General features: G+C 35.4%; 1 protein-coding gene across 6 annotated transcripts in view; it reads left to right on the top strand.

Moving 5' to 3' along the window:
• JAK2 (Janus kinase 2) overlaps nt 1-20,381 on the top strand; it is an 85,744-nt gene that overhangs the window by 50,927 nt on the left and 14,436 nt on the right. For all 6 annotated transcript variants that reach the window (XM_064642226.1, XM_064642229.1, XM_064642228.1 and 3 more), the window contains 15 exons: nt 1,058-1,376; nt 3,398-3,517; nt 5,573-5,730; nt 6,051-6,162; nt 7,827-8,013; nt 9,292-9,419; nt 9,929-10,063; nt 11,546-11,633; nt 13,719-13,846; nt 14,611-14,749; nt 16,052-16,203; nt 17,223-17,373; nt 17,658-17,794; nt 19,017-19,206; nt 20,106-20,230. In XM_064642226.1, coding sequence (XP_064498296.1) covers nt 1,058-1,376; nt 3,398-3,517; nt 5,573-5,730; nt 6,051-6,162; nt 7,827-8,013; nt 9,292-9,419; nt 9,929-10,063; nt 11,546-11,633; nt 13,719-13,846; nt 14,611-14,749; nt 16,052-16,203; nt 17,223-17,373; nt 17,658-17,794; nt 19,017-19,206; nt 20,106-20,230 — 2,269 coding nt within the window. The remainder of the gene's footprint in view (nt 1-1,057; nt 1,377-3,397; nt 3,518-5,572; nt 5,731-6,050; nt 6,163-7,826; nt 8,014-9,291; nt 9,420-9,928; nt 10,064-11,545; nt 11,634-13,718; nt 13,847-14,610; nt 14,750-16,051; nt 16,204-17,222; nt 17,374-17,657; nt 17,795-19,016; nt 19,207-20,105; nt 20,231-20,381) is intronic.

Raw genomic sequence — 20,381 nt, forward strand, 5'->3', positions numbered from 1 at the left:
CCCCCTGTTCAGGGCCAACTTCAAAGTTAGATGAAGTTACTCGGGCCCTCATCCAGTAAAGTTCAGAAAATGTCCAGACATTGGAAATTCCACCATATCTCTGGGCAGCTTTGTCCTGTGCATGACCATGCTCATGGAGGAAGATTTTTTTCTGTATCTAATGAGTTTCCTTTGTGATACTGATAATCCTCTGTTGCCTCTTGTTCTTTCACTGTGCATATCTGAGAACTATAATTCAGTCTTTTCTGTAACTCTCCGTTGATTGAAGACAATTAGTAGAACACCCTACTTGAGCCTTCTTTGGTGTATCAACCTAATGATAAACTCAAGCAAGTTCAGCATAGATCTGCACAAAACAGTTAAGAGCCTGGAGCACATGACATGAGAGAGGAGGCATATGGGAGCCTGAGTTACTAAGCCTGGAAAAAAGAATTCACTTTGGTGTATCAACCTAATGAGTTTCTGCTCTAGCTGAGTTAATTCTGTCCCTGCTTGGTACTTAATGCTTGATGTTTGTCTTTTTATGAGACCTAGCAGGAAGAGATAAAAACAGAATGAGACAACGAATTGGCCAGCTTGTTGCAGCTAGTAACTGCAATTCTTCTGCTTCTGATAAAGACTGTGGACTGTGATATAGGAACTTCAGTGATAACCAACCACAGTGTTGTATCAAGAAATTTGTCCTTTATCCATATAGTTGCATCTACCTGTGCAGTATTGTCTTTCCAACTTCTACACCAAACCAAGCAACTGTGTAACTTCTGCTGCCTTACCTCAAAACTGAACTAACGAAAGAATAGACATCTCTAGATTTATGGAAAATGCATTATGTAATATATGTTGCAACTGGAAAAGGGAAAAATGGAAAAAAACACAGGGCTGTATTTGAAAGAGCATACTATAGATTGAAGGATCCTTGTTATCCTACAGTTTAAAAAATAAGGGTACATTTAGAGGAGAAGATATTTTCATGTTGACTTGTTTAGCACAGAAGTAATGATCTTTGCTGTATTTAATGGATAAAATCAGTAGTTTTTTTCTGATTATGTATTCACAGCTACAAAACATTTTTACCTAAATGTGTGCGAGCAAAAATCCAAGACTACCACATTTTGACACGAAAAAGAATAAGGTACAGGTTCCGCAAATTTATACAACAGTTTGGCCAATGTAAAGCTACTGCCAGAAACTTGAAACTTAAGTATCTTATAAATCTGGAAACCCTTCAGTCTGCCTTCTATTCAGAGGTTTTTGAAGTAAAAGAACCTGGTGGAGGTCCTGGAGAGGAAAGCTTTGCAACCATTGTCATAACTGGAAATGGTGGAATTCAGTGTTCGAGAGGAAAACTTAAAGACTGTGAGACACTTGCAGAGCAGGTAATTTTTTAGAATTATTTTAATAACTGTGCAGTTTGTCATATAACAGAATAATTAGCTTATGTTAGAAGTTCTAATTTACCCCAAGTAAATTTGGTACTTCACAGTAATGATACAATTTCCATATGGCTGAGGATCACAGAAATATATTGTCTTAAACAGTGCAGGATTTTAAAATTAGTTCTTTATTGAAGTATTAGAAGAAAGTCATGTAATAGTTCAGTGCTTGACATACAAAAAATTGTGCTGGACCTTCATGACTGTAAAAAATGTGGAAAAGTAATGACCCTTCCCCAAGTATAATAAAATGCACAAATTCCTCAAATTATCTTTGAAAGAAGGGATTTAAAGACTCCAAACACCAGATGAATTTCCCTGTACCTCTTTCCTGCTGCAGCTAGACTCCTACCAGTATCTGAGTTAGCAAATTTAAAGTGACATTTCTGTGACTGCAGAATCCATCTAGTCTTTGTTCAGGAATTAAATGCTAAATGGTTCCTATAAGTGTTAGTAATCATGTACTGCTGCGTTTTTATTTAACAGTATTATTTCTTTTGTGTGTGACTTCCCATCGTGACTGTTCATTATGTTGAGTTTACCAAAACATGATACAAACTTATAGCAGTATACATTGAGAGTGCAGGAATTTCCCAAAGGTAAAAGTAAATGCAAAAGGGAGCACATGTGAGTTTTCCAAAATAAATGCATCTGTTTGCTACTTTTTATTCATAATATATAGCAGTCAAGACCAAACTACAAAAGGTTGTATTTTACCGTGTGCTGTAATAATTTGTAAAGATAATATATGCTGGAGGTTTTTTTTAATAGTTAACAAAAATAAATCTGATTACATACCCAGGTTTTTTAAAGTGTGGTGTTCTTAGATAATTTGTACACAATTCATGCATACTATCCTGTTTAGGCCTGGCAACCAGGCCTTTAGTAACAGTAGTGTTTAAGCGGATCATCTTTCCTATAGAGATTGCCAAATTATTTTTTCATAATTAAAAATATTATCATTCCATTATTGAGAGAGACTTCATATATTTTCAATGGTACAGAAACTGTTTATAAGGTTGGTTATGAAAACTCAGTGAACCAGTATGGCTGCTTGTAAATGTGATCATAACTCTTGTTTCAGCAAACTTTACTGATGAACATTTATTAAGATGTTGAATTGAAACAAAATTTTTTTTATTTGTATAGAATGACATATGTGGGGTAAATTGGGTAGAAATTTATTCTGCAAGTTCACATTTTCAACAACCAGATGATCAAATTAAGCATCAGAACCTTCAATGCATTTGAGATTATTTATGTGTCTAATTGAGGTCGTCTGATTTGAATAAAATCTATTTGCTTAGGAAGAATAATTTTGGATACATAAATCTAGCTTTATTTAGAGCTGTTACTTATCACCTGAAGTTCTACTGAAAATAAAACAAAGTATGATTTTTATGACAGTGTAATTTGACTTGTGAAAGAATGAAAGTAGTGGTACAGAATATCATAGTATCAAAAAGTACCTGTACTTGCTGTCAAAAAAAAAGTATCTTAGATTTTTGTTTAGTTAGGATTTGTTCTTCAAGTTACCTAGTCAGTGATGACCATGGCTAATAGGACAACTTTCTCTTACTGTTTCTTCATTCACACTAAATCCATCTCTTTGCTAGCAGATTTTGTAGCTCTCAAAACAGTAATCAAAATGTTCCATTGTTAATTCTTGCAAAATACTACAGAGGAAAAAAATATCTACAATTGTAAAAAGTCAAACCTATGTATGGATATTTCTGTTCACGGTTCCTGGATCTCTGTATATTCTTTAAGTTACACTCCTAGTGATGGTTCCATAAACACAAAAATCCTTTATTTATTTGTAATTGCATGTTGAATGTTTTATGATCCTCTTTGTTGCCAGCTTACAGGTTCAGAATTGTAGGAATTCCAATGCTGCAAATAGATGAGGTTTTTTAATTGCCATTTATGTTATTACTACATTATGTACCCAATATTTGTTGCAGGATTTACAAACGTACTGTGATTTTCCTGATATCATTGATGTCAGCATTAAACAGGCAAGCCAAGAAGGCTCCAGTGAGAGAAGAATTGTCACTATTCACAAACAAGACAGCAAGAATCTGGTCTGTTTACTTTGATTGCTGTTCTTTCAAATAGATGTTGCTTTGAGCAGACTTGTGTGATTGTTGTGTATTTAGTATTTTATAGCCAAATACTGTGTTAATTAAGCATGAGGTAGAACTAAATGCATTTCGGCAGCATAAGTGGTGTATTTGAACAGTAAAGGTCTTCTGCATTCAAAGCTCTGTGCATGGAAAGGGATATTTATATCTGAGGAAAATTTCTGATATACAGATTGATTCTTTTGTTATTAGTGTCTTGAACCTGTGTCTGTTGTTTTAATTCTCAAGTGTACTGTTTCCATGGCATCATGCTAAGCTCTCTGCTAGAGACCAACACATTGAAAAAGGCTTCAAATTTCTCTGAAGGAATGATGATACCCAAGTATTGGGACAAAATTAAGGTCATTGCTTTTACTGTTTAAGATTCTTTGAAGAAGATCTTAAGAAAGTGTTTTATACACGAATGTAAAAGGGTTTTTGTTTGAACTCCAATATTGCACTTGAGTCAGATTTTCCAGCAGGTATAACTGTCACAGAGTTGTGTGGTCGATTGACCCTGGCTGGATGCCAAGTGCCCACCAAAGCTGCTCTAATCACTCCCTCAGCTGTATAGGGGAGAGAAAATACAAAGAAAGGCTTATGTGTTGACATGTCATGGGGGGACAGTACTCCATGAACTTCTCCAGTGTGAATCCTTCCCACAGGCTGCAGTTCTTCATGAACTGCTTCAGCGTGGGTCCCTTCCATGGGCTGCAGTCCTCCAGGAACAGCTCCGTAGTGGCTCCATAGTGCCAATAAACAAGTTTCAGTGCAGGCTTCCATGGTGTCACTACCTCCTTGAGGCAAATCCACATGCTCCGGTGTGGTGTTCTGCACGGGCTTCAGGTGGATATCTGCTCCACAGTAGACCTCCATGGGCTGCAGAGGCACAGCCTGCCTCACCGTTGTCTTTATCACAGGCTGCAGCTGTTTCCTGTTCTTCTTAATAAGGAGTTTCAAGACTCCAAATTCTTGGCACCTGCTCAAAAGTACCAGCTTTTTTAATTGCTGTCTAGCAAGGAACTTGCCAAAGAATTGGTTTCAAGTGCTAAGTGGGTCCCCATTGTCACAGGGAAACTAGTGCAGCACATACTAAAGCCCACTCTGTTGGGCTGCACTACTTACTGAATGAAATCTAGGGTGACTCAGAAAATGGCAGATGCTTCTCTATTTTTCTTTATTTGCAGTAATAAATATGTTGTTACAGACAGATTTAATTTTGCTCTGCTCTTACCTGTTCGTTATACTGCGAATAGACCTTTTCCACACCCATTTTCCTTTGCCCACATTATTTTTCTCCCAGCTTCCATGCAGTGTACCTGTCTTTCTAGTAGTCAAAGGTGAGCTTCTCTCTATGATCCAGCTCAGGATGCCAGGCTTTGCTGACTAGTAGTTAGGTTTCCAGGCAGGTACTTTTCCAGAGATTTTTCTTTGCTACTTGTAGGCAGTCATATAAATCTTTGATAAGTGAAGGCTTTCCTTTAGGAAGAAGAGAAACACTGTGTTGGCAGTGAAGTAGATGTCTGCCATGCTGAGTTGTATCTACTCAGTTTTTCCCTTTCAAATGTTCTCATGTCAGCATTCCTCTGCTGTTTCATATATTTAGAATAAGATGTTTGGGTTTTTTTAATGGCAGATTTCATAGAATCATGGATGGTTTGAGTTGGAAGGGACTTTAAAGATCATGTAGGTTCAACTCCCCCACTATGGACATGGACACTTTCCAGTAGACCAGGTTGCTCAAAGCCCCTTCCAGGGATAGGGTATCCACGTCTTCTCTGTTTTGTTTGGTTTGTGTTTGATTTTGAACATTGAAGATTGTTACAAAGTTTTGAGTGACAACAAGAAGGTAGAACATACAAACAGCACTTAAAAATTACTTTTATTCATGTCTTTAATGTATGCATATGTGTGTAGCTTGTATACTGCTAGCATATCCAGGAATTTTCTGTTGCCTACTAAAAATTTAAATTCTCTCTCCTCCCCCTCCACCATTGTTCTGTGTCAATTTAACAGGAGGCTGAATTTCAGTCGTTAAGAGAAGCTCTCTCCTTTGTATCATTAATTGATGGATATTACAGATTAACTGCAGATGCCCATCATTATCTCTGTAAAGAAGTAGCACCACCATCAGTCTTGGAAAATATCCAAAGCAACTGTCATGGACCAATTTTGTAAGTAATTTTTTTAGCAATTTAACAATGTGATATTTGAAAGATGAGCTTTAGTTGACTGTGAACTGTGATGGACATCTTAAAATGTGCTTTTATGTAACATGAAGTGCTTTTCCTCTTATTTTTCACTTTGCAAAATACATGAGCGAACACCCTAAATATTGAAAAAGGGGAAAAAGATTAATTTAAAGGAAGCTGTAAAAAATTGCAAGTTTGAATTGTTGTTACATTAGGTATTTGTTAATATTGCTCATTAGCCAATCTCTGATATTCCTGGATTTTGAAATTATATGATATTAAACATATTTTTTTTACTATAGCATGGACTTCGCTATCAGTAAACTGAAGAAAGCAGGTAATCAGACTGGTTTCTACGTCCTTCGCTGCAGTCCTAAAGATTTTAAAAAGTACTTCCTTACCTTTGCTATAGAGGTTTGTATTCTACCTTAAATAGTACTTGTTTAATCTTTATTGTGATGTAATGATAAGCCTGGGGTGTTCAGTAAATGATTCTGAATTTTCCCTCCAGAATGTTTGTGTCATGTGTGTATTCTTAGCTACTTCTGTCAGACTGGCCAACCTTCAGGGTCTTGTGAGCAACATCAAAGTGCTTGTTTGGTAAAGAATTGCTAATGGCACATACCATATGCCTAGGAGACCAAGACAGGAAGAGGGAAGACAGCTTGGGGATGGTGACGTGGGTCTTGGCACTGTAGTAAATATTTGGGAGCTGGAGCAGTTTGATGGATTTATTTTTTTTAAATTTGGGTTTTTTTAGTTGAGTCTTTTTTCCCTAGGATTTCTGCATATCTCCTCCCCCCTCACCAATAGGACTGACTTAGACAGAGTTGATTATCCAAGAGTGTCTCCTTCACAAGTTCTTCTGGGTTCGGGTCCTGTCCCCATCCCCAATACTGGGCCAGCAATATTATTTGTCAGCTGTTATGTCAGCACAGGTTTTCTGAGGATGTCTGGTGTTAGCTAGAGAGAAAGCCACCCTGAAAACGCATGCACTTCTCACGTAGGTAAAGAATGAGAAGTACCCCTCCTACATGACATTGCAGTTAGTGATAAGACAATACCTCAATATTACTGATACATAATTGCATGGTCTTGTTCCAAGGGTGGGCTTCTCTTTAATTACATTAACAGAGCTACCTTTGGGGTTTTAAGTAGGCAAGGTAGGACATGGGGTTTCCTGCTGGTGTGCAGCAAGCTAGCGTGTTTGCTAATACTGACAGAGATATGTACATCTCTGAAAATTAGAAAACAGTGTTGATGTGTGAATGAAGAAGTAAACATCAGTTTCACAGAAATGTTATGTCCAGTCAATTAACTGTTTGATAAGGAATTTTATAAACCAAGATATCAGTTTCTGAGGCAAAAAGTGAGAGTCAAGCTTGTGAGTGAAGCCTACCATTGCCATTAAGTGACTTGGCCCCAAGTTTTCTTCCCTTGTTCTGAGTCTTGCACAAGTCATTGGAAGGCTTTTGAGATTCAGATTTTGTTGGAACATTTGCTGCAGTATTGAGGTGAAGAACCAGGAACGCACTATTAAGAGCTTATCTTGTTTAAAAATGTTTAATGGTATCTTTTCAAGACTCATTGAATAATTCAGTGCATATTGAAAATCTGTGCTAGGAACTAATTTCTTAGAACTGTACGGTAGATAACAGAAAAACAGAACTATAGCTGAGATCTCCAAATGCCTGCCAAAAGAACATGGAGCAGAACCATTTGGGCTATTGCTTCCAATAAAATTTTGTTTTGATATTACCCAATGTCAGAGTGAATAAGCTTTCATTAATAGCTCTGAAGGATTTTTCCTAGGATCCATTATCTGTTTTCTCAGCTCCATCTTTGCAGCTTTCATTAACATTTGTTTTTCTCTAGCATCAGCATGCTAGTTCCAGTGATGGGAGCAGAGTCATGTTTTCTCAGAATCAATATTACATAGTGAGAACAAAATAACAAATTATGGTCATATTTTGCTGGAGCATTCTTTCTTTAATTAATAGAGTGCTATACATTTAAATAAGCTTTCAAATATTAAATATTAATCAATTTTATTTTTAATGGAAAAAAAATCTCTGCAGCGTGACAATACTACAGATTATAAGCATTGCTTAATTACAAAGAACGAGAATGGAGAATATAATCTAAGTGGAACGAAGAGAAGTTTTAGTAATCTGAAGGATCTCTTGACCTGTTACCAGACAGAAACTGTCCGTTCAGACAGCATAATTTTCCAGTTCATCAAATGCTGTCCTCCAAAACCCAAAGGTAAGAGAAATATTATTTCTAAACAGAAGGCTTTCAACTTCTAGATTAAAGATTTAAAAATAAGTTAACACAAATGACTCTCAGATAGATACCTGTGTTTGTGTGAGGTTTTTTAAATTTCACTGAGCTATTTGTTTGTCTTGTTAGTCATAGTGTTCAGTCCCAGTGCCTGCCAAATTTTATTTTGGTATAAGATGGTCTTCCAGAAGTAACCATGGTAGCCAGTTTCGTGATTAGAAGTAAAACTGGTTTCTTAATTGAAGTGGATTGTGTGCAGCAGCATTTCTTCTTCAGTCAAGTGTGTTCATGTCTTGAGAAGGAAAGAGTACTTAAATGTATCATTTATCACTGAGTATGGTTTCATAAGCAATGGAACCAATAATGTCAGTGAATTTCTGTCATTGTTGACATCTTAACTGAGTTATGCCAAAGCTGTGCTGTGATTTCAGCTTCTTTTTAACACTGGAAAATACACAGGGAATAGAGCTTCTGCCTGAGGAGTAGGTTTTTCTTGACTTCATGTTAAATTTTTTTGCCTACCTTTAATATTCTTAATATCTTTCTCTTTTATGAATTCTGTTAACATCTGCGCTTCTAAGTAGTATTACTTACAGTTAATATTGGTTAGTCTTAGACTCTATCAAAGTCCCTACTTAAAGAAAAAGTTGTGACAAAAGACTATTTGGTATCACTTCTGCCCCTCTCAAATTTGACTGAAAATAGCTAATGGATTCAAAACCTTTGAAAAGATTTAACAAGTAAATATGTATGCACATTATAGAGAATAATTTTGTAGACTTATTCAGTATGAAACCAAAAATGTATATGCAGCAGAATTATAAGTTAATGAATAAATATTATCATGTGTTACCAGATACTCACAAAGATATACCTTTCAGCTTTAGTTGTAGTATCAGACCTGCTCTACTCTGTAATATAAAAGAAGGTGACTTTCAGCCCCTTTTCCATCCCTGGTTGTTATTACAGCAGCAGTTAAAATGTGAAAGAAGGTAGGAGTATTTTCAGAATGTTGTCAAAAGTAGGAATACTTAAAAAACATAAAATAAGTGGGTGAACCTAGATGCTTTTGCTGATGAGAAAATATCAGACTTTGAATTAAATTAAATATTGCATGGCTTTTTGAATAAACTGTTCTTGATGTAATATCTTGTTTGAGTTGAATTAGCCACCCCTCATTAATCCTTCTCAAACTATATTGGTTTAGTTTTATATTTTACAGATTTTCTGTGGTTTTCCTTTCCCTCTTTCTTCTCCCAGATAAATCAAATCTCCTAGTCTTCAGAAGCAATAGTGTTTCTGATGTACCTTCATCACCTACACTACAGAGACACAACAATGTCAATCAGATGGTCTTTCACAAAATCCGCAATGAGGACTTGATATTTGTAAGTCCATTAGTTGCTTTTTCTACTGCAGATATTGGGTTTAATACATGCCAAGTTTTAAAAACCTCTGTATGTGTTTAAAAGAGTCTTATCTGAGCCAGGAGATTTTGCTGTAATCTTTTCTTAGAGTTGTGGAAACAAAATATTTATTTTCATTTTCCACCAATGCAAATAATTACTTTTGTAAAATTAAGAAGCTTCCTTTTGACTGCAATAGCAGTTGTTTGCTTCTAGAGGTATCTAAATACATATTTAATATCAATTCCTTCCTCTCTGGTTCTTGCAGCAAGTTATTTTCTGAGATTCTTGAGGAATCAATAAGAAATAATCAAAGATTTAAGATGTTTCTGATATAGTTGCTTCTTTTTCCCATCAATTTGACTCTACAGCCAGCACACCTCTAAATATTTACATATATGTTAATTAGGGATTTTTTTTTAAGAGATCTTTTGCAAAACAGGCAGATATTTCTGATTTTTTTTCCTGTCTGTATCCTTCCTTTCTTATAGGAGGAGAGTCTTGGACAGGGCACATTTACTAAGATTTTCAAAGGTGTAAGGAAAGAAGTGGGAGACTATGGCCAGCTCCATCAAACTGAAGTTCTTTTAAAGGTGCTGGATAAAGTGCATAGAAACTACTCTGAGGTTGGTGTCTAGTGCTATTTCTTCTATAACATTTGTCAAAAGCATTACCTTTCTTAAAATAAATGAGTATGTGTTATATAGTAGAGTGCTGTATTGTTTAACCAAGCTCATTCTTGGACTTGTGACAAACTGGGAGTATGGATTTGAGACTGACTTTGGGAAGTACACCTATGTATTTTATTTCCCCTCTCCCCACCACCCATCAGAGAATTCAGAGCTACCCACTGAGAACTGAAGAACAGTTTAGTTATACAACTACCACAGAAGAGGTGGTATGGCCTCAGAATTGTCTTAACGAGTACATTGCATACAGATGAGGGACCAGCATTTATGGTAAATCACTTTCTTTGGATAAACTGTTTTCAGTGTTTTGGAGTCATACAGATTCTCCAGTGAAATCAACATTTTGGATCAAGTAATAAAAAATCAGAAGTATTTATGTATGAGAAACTCTTGCCATATATAGATTCGCCCATATTCACTGAGGCTTTCCACTTTTTGAGTGAAGCTGTTAGCAAACCTGAAATGCCTTTGTGCAAAAACTAATATACTGGTGATGTAATTGAGCCCAAGACTGTGTATGTTATTTTACAGACTTTCACAAGATGTAGTAGTGTTTTGTAGTAGTGATTTGTAGTAAGACAAATCTATATGAAAATGTGAGCAAAAAAGAAAGACATTTCAGATGGCTAATAGTGATAAGCAGTGTAGGCATACACTTCGGACAATTGAAAACAATGAAGAAACCATAAACCTATTAAAATTTTAATAAGATGGGTAATATATTTACATTTTAAAGTTGAGTGGAATCAGTTACTAAAAGCTCAGAGAGTATAGAAATAAAAATATTTCTGAAGGAAAAATGTGCTCATTTTGACCTTGCTTTGTTGGGTGAATGATCAGTACACAAGTGTACTTGGAGATACTGCTGAAGAGAATAAAAAATTATTAAAGAAATAAAAGGATTTGAAACTTTCCTGACAAAGACCTGATAAGGTCTTGCAGTAATGGATGAATTATATAATACTTCTGTTTTAACTTAATAGTATGCTAAAAAGAAATAAATTGGAAACTGAATAGTGCATTATGACAGAATAAATTAGAAACTGAATAGTGTGTTGTAAACTTCTCAAAGTTAAATGACGTTGAAGAAAAGATTCCTTTCAAAATGTTGAGATACATCTGCCTGCAGAAAAAAAGAGATTGCTAACCCATCTGGAATGTGGATTATCAGTTACTTAGAAAAAAAAATTAGACAAAAAAACCCCACAACTGAGAAAATTCAAAACAAAAAAAACAACCAAACAAAAACTTCCATAAAACAACAACAAACAATATAAAATATGTTCCATAGGGTCTTTGCAATGAGATAGAAGTTGAAATGTTTTCAAAAATGCATATGATTTTAATAAATTTATTAGCATTTTAGGGATTTGTTTTCACTGATATTTATTTTTTCTCACTCTCTCCCCTACCAAAAAGTCCTTCTTTGAGGCAGCAAGTATGATGAGCCAGCTTTCTTACAAACATCTGGTGTTAAATTATGGAGTCTGCGTATGTGGAGAAGAGAGTAAGTAGAAATTAATTATCTTTTTGTAGTGATTTTATACATCTCATTAGAGTGTGAATAAAAAACAGGGAAAAGCAGGAGAAAAGAACCATCAAAACAAAACAATTAGAGACAGCAGCTGGGCAGCTAATACATGTTTACATTGCAGTAGTATTCCTCTTGGTGTCTGAGAACTAGTTAATGTGGTGATAACAAAGAAAAGGGAAATGTCTTAACTACAGTCGGTGTGAATAGTAACCTCTGTAAATGACTGAGTCATGTCTGTTCTGTCTGAGGATCTCGCATTTGAAAAGTCTTGCTGAACCTCTGAAACAAGTTTTTGAGATGCCAGAGAAGTTGCACCCCCGATGTTGTATCAAAGTGGGGTTAGCAAGAAAGGGCAGTGCTTGGCTACCCCAAAAAACCTTCATTTACTCTGATCAGAAACTGCAACCCTTTTCCACACATGTACTGACTTCATGAGCACAAATATAGCTTTGGGAAGTTTGGTTTAGAGGTCCCATTCTGAAAACACGAGGTCCTATTACTTCAACAAAACCACTACAAAGTATTAAAAGCAATAAAATCTTTTCCTTGTCTGCAGAAGTTAAATGTCTTTTCAGTTTAGCTGCCTTGTGACTGTGTATTTATAAGGGGAGTTTTTTAAGAACACCTGAAATACATTTATACTGTCTTGTAATGAAATCTTTATTTTGAATGGTTTTCATATGCTCATGTATGCTATCTCCAAATATGCACTGCTGGGTCTCACTTTGGCAGTATTTCCTCTTCACGCAGTCTTTGGGCAGAAATGTCAGTTTGCCCTAAACCCTTTTTTTTCTATGATTAGAAATTTGTATGAAAGAAAGCATTTTATAATAATCGTATAATCATATTATGTAGATGGTTGCCATTATTAGAGAGAAAGAATTTCCAAAAGAGAGAGTGGGTTCTGTATCAGGAATTACCTCTCTTAGAAGGCTGGAAGAGGTACAGCACTATGCTTTGCCAAGAACTTGTGCGAGCTTTACAAAAACAACCCAAGTGGGTTTTTTTCTATTTCTGTAGTCCCTGTACCCCACACAGGGACTATATATAAAATTTTGGATAGATCAAGTTTATAATTGACAAAAATAATTATTTATATATATATATAGTTACTTATTTCACCTTTAGATCATGGTTGTCTTCTATAGATTGTTCTGTTTCTGAAGGCAAAAGACATTACAATTTAATAAGAGCTAGTTACTAAGAAGTAGGAAGAAGCAGCTGTTAGTGATTCTGTGGTTTACATGACGTACAGATTTGATGAAAATTGTTTCACATAATTGCAAAAAAAAAGAATAAATTTGCTGTCTGTAAAATGAATTTGTTAAAAAATCAGTTTATTTATTACAGGCAAATATAGTACCAGTAGTTTTCCAGTGTCTTTAGAGCTTAAATAAGAAACTAAATAAGAAATGCTCACTATTGCAATGTGAGCATGTTGCAGCTGAGAGCAAGAGTTCAGTCCTGTAATTTGAAATTGTTGTGTTGAAAGTGATGAAGAGAACACTTCATCGCTTTGAATGGATCTTGTTTCTGGCGTTACTTGCTGGGTGACTGCATGGAGACATATGTCATATATATGTAGTACCAAAACAGACCAAAACTAGTCTGTTTTTAAGAAGAGCATCTTTTGTCAGTAAAGCATTGTATCTGTCACTAAGAATATAGATTGTAAACAACAGAGAAGTGAATGACTTGAATGGTATTTGACTCACTGCTGTATACTACTATGCTTTGTCAGTAATAACATTATTTATTGTGCCTTTCAAGTGAGGGTAGAATGATGCTTATTGTATTTTACCTAATTTTTAAAAGGCTACTAAGTCTAGTAATTTTGCATTTGAGACGAAATTACATAAATTTCCCCACGCTGAAGAAGTATAAAGAACACGGAATATTTGTGGCAATACTCAGATGTCATGTAGCTTCAAAGTTATAGTTAAATCACCAACAAGCTATCAAAAAAGAGTGGTACTAAGAGTCATGAATCTGTCCTGAAATTTCATTATTTGTTGTTGTTTTTTTTTAATTGTTACTTTTTTTACTATTATAAATCAGACATCCTTGTACAAGAATATGTAAAATTTGGATCCTTGGACACATATTTGAAAAAGAACAAAAACATTATCAATATTTTGTGGAAGCTGGAAGTAGCTAAACAGTTGGCATTAGCCATGCATTTTCTGGTAAGTAGTTGAATTTTGTTAATTCAAGTGTTTCGGACTAATGCATGTAGAAAGGCTGAGCTGTTACCCCAAATCTTCAAACTCTGAAGGGTATTTGAAATAGGCTAGGCATACACCTAGGCAAGGGCAGATTTATATCTTGAACAAAGTGTAATTGAATGTCCCATTCTTTTTTAATACTCCATGTTTTACCATGAAATAAAAACACATTTCCAGAAACGTGTTTTCTACTTTTTTCCCCATGAATCACTCTTTTCTGGACTTCTCACCTAAGCTCATGATGCTGAATATAAACTATTTCTTCATAGTGTTATTAGTTACCCACTGGGAGGGGAAAACACTGTACTGTTCACACTGCTGATACATTCTTTTTGGGCATTAGGTCCCAACCTTACAGTCTGTTTAATTCAACATAAAGGCCATTTATCTGAGACAGGGTATGTGACTAGGTGAGTCTTTCCTTTAAGAGATTTTAAATGTTCTTACATTAATTTTAATGGATAATACTGATAAATTAATATTCTTCTGAGTCAACATACGTCAGATGGTTTTAAACCTGAAACTTTAGGTAGACAATGAAAATTGACTGGAAACCATAACTTCGAGAGGAACTGATGAAGTGTTTGAGGTTTGATAAACTTATTGTATGATCATTATTTTATTTGCTGATGTTTCCCTCATGCTGTACAGTATTGTTTTTTACATAGCTCTTCAACCAAAAGACCTCTTTTGTCGGTATGTAAAAGATGCATTTCTGTTTATAGGAGGATAAAGGCCTTGTTCATGGGAATGTCTGTGCAAAAAACATCTTGCTTATCAGAGAGGAAGACAGGAAGTCTGGAAGCCTTCCATTTATAAAACTAAGTGATCCTGGCATCAGTATTACAGTTTTGCCAAGAGACAGTAAGTCTTCATGTCAGCTTTCTTGTTCAGTGCTTCTGATTTGAAAAATAAGTTTGGGGTTGGGTTTTGTTTTCTGACCAGCATCTAAGGTACTTCTCTTATAGTAAGTTTCTTTGTCTATCTGTCATTTTATAATAATCTCTGGAGTCCTAGCCAAGCAGTTTTGAGTGTATCTTCTTTATCAGAAATAAACTACAGAAAACAAAGGCACCATTCTCCATTGTGTGAGGTTTTTTTTTTTTCCCCTGCTTATTCTCATTTTCAACTTCTTTTCACTGGTAGTACTATTGGTATGCTACAATATGAATGTATCATATAGTCCGTTGCATTTGCACGTAGCAGCTGAATTTAGTGTCCTGTAATTGACCGAGCATTTTAGAGCATGGAGAAACTTTCAGAACTGAAAGAAAACACACTTTTAAAATGCTGACTGGCAATTAAAAATTATCTTCAGTGCATGTCTTGGTGAATACCTGGAGCCGGTTGATGACTTTAAAAATAATAGGTTATCATCCACCATTGAGATTGTTTCAGTGATTTATAAACAGCATAATTAATTAAAACCAAAGAATCTATAAGATTGTTATCCAAATGGAACTGAAGTAACCTTACTGTTCTTTTTGTGGTCTTTTTAATAATTTTGGAAAAATTAAAACACTTCATACTTGGCAATCTTATATATCCCTAAGGAAATAATGCATCTAAGAGCCTATAAGCAATGTGGTGCCTTCATTTTCCAATAAACTATTTAAATTCTCCCTGTTCTAATGTGAAGCCTACATTAATCTTATGCGATCTCATTTTAAGGAGCTCTAGATCCACATCTCTACAATCCCATGTTTTAAATTGTTACTACAGTCAGTATCAATAGTTTAATAATCAGATAGTATGAAATTCCTTTTCATGGTGCCTTTTGCTGTGCCATAATGTGCCAATCGCTACAAAAGTAATTTTTACTCTTTGACATGTAGTTGCTTTGTGGTAGCTACTAAGTCTTGGTAACATTGTGGGAAATACACATATCAGAGAAAAAGTGTAATGTGGAAATGGTGTTAAGGCAATTTAATACCATTAGGCTTATCTTACAATAAAACTCATGATGCCCCACTCTGATTCTTATTTTTGTCCATATTCTCTAACTTGCTTTTTTAGGCAGGAACAAAAAGTTGGAAAACTATTAAAAGCATGTTACGGAGTGAAATACTTATGTACATAAAAGTGATTTTTACCAAATCAAATATATGATGGAGTTTTCTGGTTGTATTATTCATCTTAACATGTTTCCTTGGTATGATTGCACAGTTCTTCTTGAGAGAATACCATGGGTTCCTCCTGAATGTATTGAGAATCCCAAACAACTAAGCCTGGCCACAGACAAATGGAGTTTTGGTACCACTTTGTGGGAAATCTGCAGTGGAGGAGACAAACCCCTGAGTGCACTGGATTCTTCAAGGGTAAGTATTACTGGCTCTGCAGTCATAACAGTTCTTTGACCACTTCTAATTTAAAACATCTGCTGTTGTAACTACAGCAGCATGTAAAGTGTTGTAGTACATGACCACTGTAGGAAAAAGATATTTCTGCTGGTATATAATGATCAGAAGAGATGATTTGAAGTTTGATTTTGTTATTTGTTTTGATTTTATGAGGGCAAAGTACAGTATTGTCAGTTTTATCTTGTTCATATTTCTGTTGCTTTGTTGTAGCAATGTATCACTTTAAACAAAAAATATTCCTAAAAATATTCATGGATTTTAATTGACATTATTCTAGGAATTGAACATCTTAAATACTGTAAGACTTTGTGTGTTGCAGACAATTCTATTTTAGCGAAACAAGAAATATTAATTTTATCTCAAATAGGGGCAGGGGATGGAGGAGAAACATATTCCATAAAAATACTATTTCATATGTATTCACTTTTGTAGTTGGAAGCAAAAAGAATACTTTCCTATGCTACAAAAAGATTTGTAGTATTATTTTCATAAATGAACTGTAACCTTCTCACAAAGCCTGATCTGATTTCTCAAGTATCTTAATCACTTCTTACAATAAGCTCCAACGGTTACCTAGACCATCTAAGTATTTAAGAAGTTGCCCTCCTTTCCTGTTGTCTACATTCTTTCATAATATCATGAAGCCCTTTACAACTGTGAGCTCAGTCAGCTTCACAGATGAATACAATTCTCTGCTGGACCCATCCAGTTGTGGTTTCATGGAATTACCAATAAAGGAGGTGCTATTTTTCTCGTATCTCTCTTATCTTCCTTCAGTAACTGTCTGGAAATTTCTGAACTGATTGCTCTAAATTATGCCAGCCTTTCTTTTGATGGAAAATGGTCAGATATACATTCAGTGAGATAACAAGCCTAGGTTGAGAGCTGTGATTTTTGGCTGCTCTGGTGAGAATGTTAAGGCTTCTGTAACCCCTAATGGTTGTAAAATGTAAAATGACTTATCTATTTAATTCCAGAAACTACAGTTTTATGAAGATAGGCACCAGCTTCCTGCCCCCAACTGGACAGAACTTGCAAACCTTATAAACAACTGTATGGATTATGAGCCAGATTTCAGGCCTTCTTTTAGGGCAATTATACGTGATTTGAACAGTTTGTTCACTCCAGGTGAGTCTGTGATACAGCAGGAACATGCTAGACAAAAAGAAGCCTGGTTCCTATTGCTTCACTTTCATGTGGTGTCTTCCTTCTTGATACATTTTTGCAATACATCTGTGTCTTTGACTGCAAATTACTATATAGAAATTAAGGTGGCTGTTAATATTCTACTGAGGTTGGAGGATGCCGAAGAAAGGTTGAACATGCCTTGACTGTAATAAGGTTCTTCCTTTTTTTGTTCATTACTTTGTGCCTTCTGTTCCCTTTCTCCTTTTCTTCCTTCTACCTCTCAGATTATGAGCTATTGACAGAAAGTGACATGTTGCCAAATATGAGAATTGGAGCACTTGGATTTTCTGGTGCTTTTGAAGATCGGGACCCAACACAATTTGAAGAAAGACATCTTAAGTTTTTACAGCAACTTGGCAAGGTAGGCTGTTTAAAATTCTCTAATAGTCTAGGAAATAACTGTGTTTTTCAGTTATCTTTTTATGACCCCATATACATTATTTACATTAAAACTTCTGTTATAGAAATTAGTAATTTCAGTCATATCCAAGCACCACGTGCAGTCCCTTTTTTCTCTTTTTTCACTTTCACAGTATCCTTAGATACTGTGAAAGTTAGCTGGCCTTCACAATGGATCCAGTCACATCAAAAGGCCGGAGTATTTGTCTGCAATGAAGAGCTGGCTCTGACATAATCTTTATGTATATATACACATATATACACATACACACACACACGCTCGGTATTCAGCTAACAATACTCTGGAGCAGTCTTGCATAGCACTAGTGGGATTGGGTTTTTTGTGCATGCATATTCTCAGAAATCTGAATTTAATGATGTCTTTGAATTTAATAATGTATTCAAGATATATGTAGGCCTTGAACCTTTTGGACTTCAGAAATCGGTATTTGGTTACTAGTTTTGGAAGTCATTGCAGTCTGTCTGTGTGAAAGCATGCCTATACAGATGACTAACTGCAGTTGGCAGATCTTCACCAAGACCATTCATTTTTCCAAGATGGTTCCTTGCTGGTATAAGATAGCAATATATTCCTTTGGCTCCAAATACTAGTGGAAGCAAATCTGAAAACAAAGTAGCAGAACTACTTCTGTTTGCAGATGGCTGATTGTTGGCTGTAAGTGGTAGCATAGCATGGGAAGAACAACAGAGTGGTAGCTGTTGGCTGCATAAAAGGAGACAAAGACAATATAAACAGAGAAAGAGAAGAAAGCAGAACCAAGAAAAGGAGGAGAATTAAGGACTGAGAGGAAGGGATTTATGCAAGAGCAGGAAAAGGAGTATGCCAACTGACAGTTTGGAAGTGCAAGTAGAAATTTGGGAAGGGGAAGAGAATGAATGGACATCACACCCTCTTCTTGTCCTTATTTCCTGGACATTCCTTTCCTGTTTGCTTCCTTTCATAAAATATGTTTCTTTTAGAACTGATACCTGTGATTACTACCCCGATTTCTCTCAGGGACATTTTGTGGCATTTTGCTTAAATAATGAATCATGGTCACCTTAATGCTTAATACAGTGAGCACTGTACAAACACTACAAATGCTGTACACTAAGAAGCACTAAGAAAAAGAGAATGATGTGGACTTGTTTTTAATTCCCAAGTATTTCCATTTGTGATCCAGGGAAATTTTGGCAGTGTTGAGATGTGCCGGTATGACCCACTGCAGGATAATACCGGAGAGGTGGTGGCTGTGAAAAAGCTGCAACATAGCACAGAAGAGCACCTTAGGGACTTTGAAAGAGAAATTGAAATACTTAAATCTCTGCAGCATGATAACATCGTTAAATACAAAGGAGTATGCTACAGTGCAGGTATGTGCTATATTGAGTACATCTTCAAGTGTACAGCTAAGTATGCCTACCGAGAAATTCAGAGAGGTAAGTGTTTATGAGAGTCACTGACTTGTCCTAGCTTTACCGGGACTTACAGAATACAAAACAAACTAAATAGTGTCTGTTGTGTATCTCAGTAAAAGGTGGACATTTTATTCAGTCAGCTTATTGCATAATTTCATTTATTTAGAGTACTGTTTTGACTATTTACGTAGCTTTATGTAAAAGCATAAAGGACTTCCTAGAAAAGAATATAGGGTTTAAGTGGGAAAAATGCACCATTTTGTAACTGTTCTTGTTTTTTTCACTAAATGTAATATTCCAGAGTGGATATTACCAAGTTCTAGTACAACCTGTTCAGTAAAAGAGTGTATAAGAAAAAGTTTCAGAAAGAGATCTGTTTGAGTGAATTGGTGATGCCAATGAATGAAAGTATCAGTTCTGCCCAGGATCTTACTGTAAAAGAAAAATCATGAGTTCAAAATCAGGCTAAGTTTTTAAAGATGGTAAAATTGGTGACAAGTTGATGTTGCTTGCCATTGTGTTTCATCTCATCTTGACAACACACATGTACACACTTCTACTTTTCTTTCACAGTAGTAGCTAAAGTATTGATGAGATGATCCTGATTAATGATATACTAGAATATCAAGCATATCCACATTGTTGTTAAGTTTAAATCAGTGGCATTTCCTGAGCAAATGTGTTTAAGTAATATATGAAAAATTGCATAGTGATGTACAAATCAGAATTTATTTTTTCAGTATTAAGATTATTTTCTGTTACTCCTATTGATCTTCTAAAATAATTATATTTAAAAACTTGCCATTGGAAAATTACAGAAAAATGAAGTGCATTTTTTATTGTTGTTGTAAAAGGTCGTAGGAATCTAAGATTAATTATGGAATATTTGCCATATGGAAGTTTACGAGATTATCTTCAGAAACACAAGGAGAGGCTGGACCACAAGAAGCTTTTGCTGTATGCGTCTCAGATATGCAAGGTAGGAAATATCAAATTATTTATGGTTTTCAACAAAGTTTTGTCTGCAATATCCACAGAAAAAGCCTTACAAAAATCAGGAGAGAGTCTCTGCCAGAGCCGAGATCTTCTGTAGACATTCAAACTTCCACATGGTGAAAAGAGCTTGCTAC

This window comes from Pseudopipra pipra, chromosome Z (assembly GCF_036250125.1).
Source record: "Pseudopipra pipra isolate bDixPip1 chromosome Z, bDixPip1.hap1, whole genome shotgun sequence".
Taxonomy (NCBI): Eukaryota; Metazoa; Chordata; class Aves; order Passeriformes; family Pipridae; genus Pseudopipra; species Pseudopipra pipra.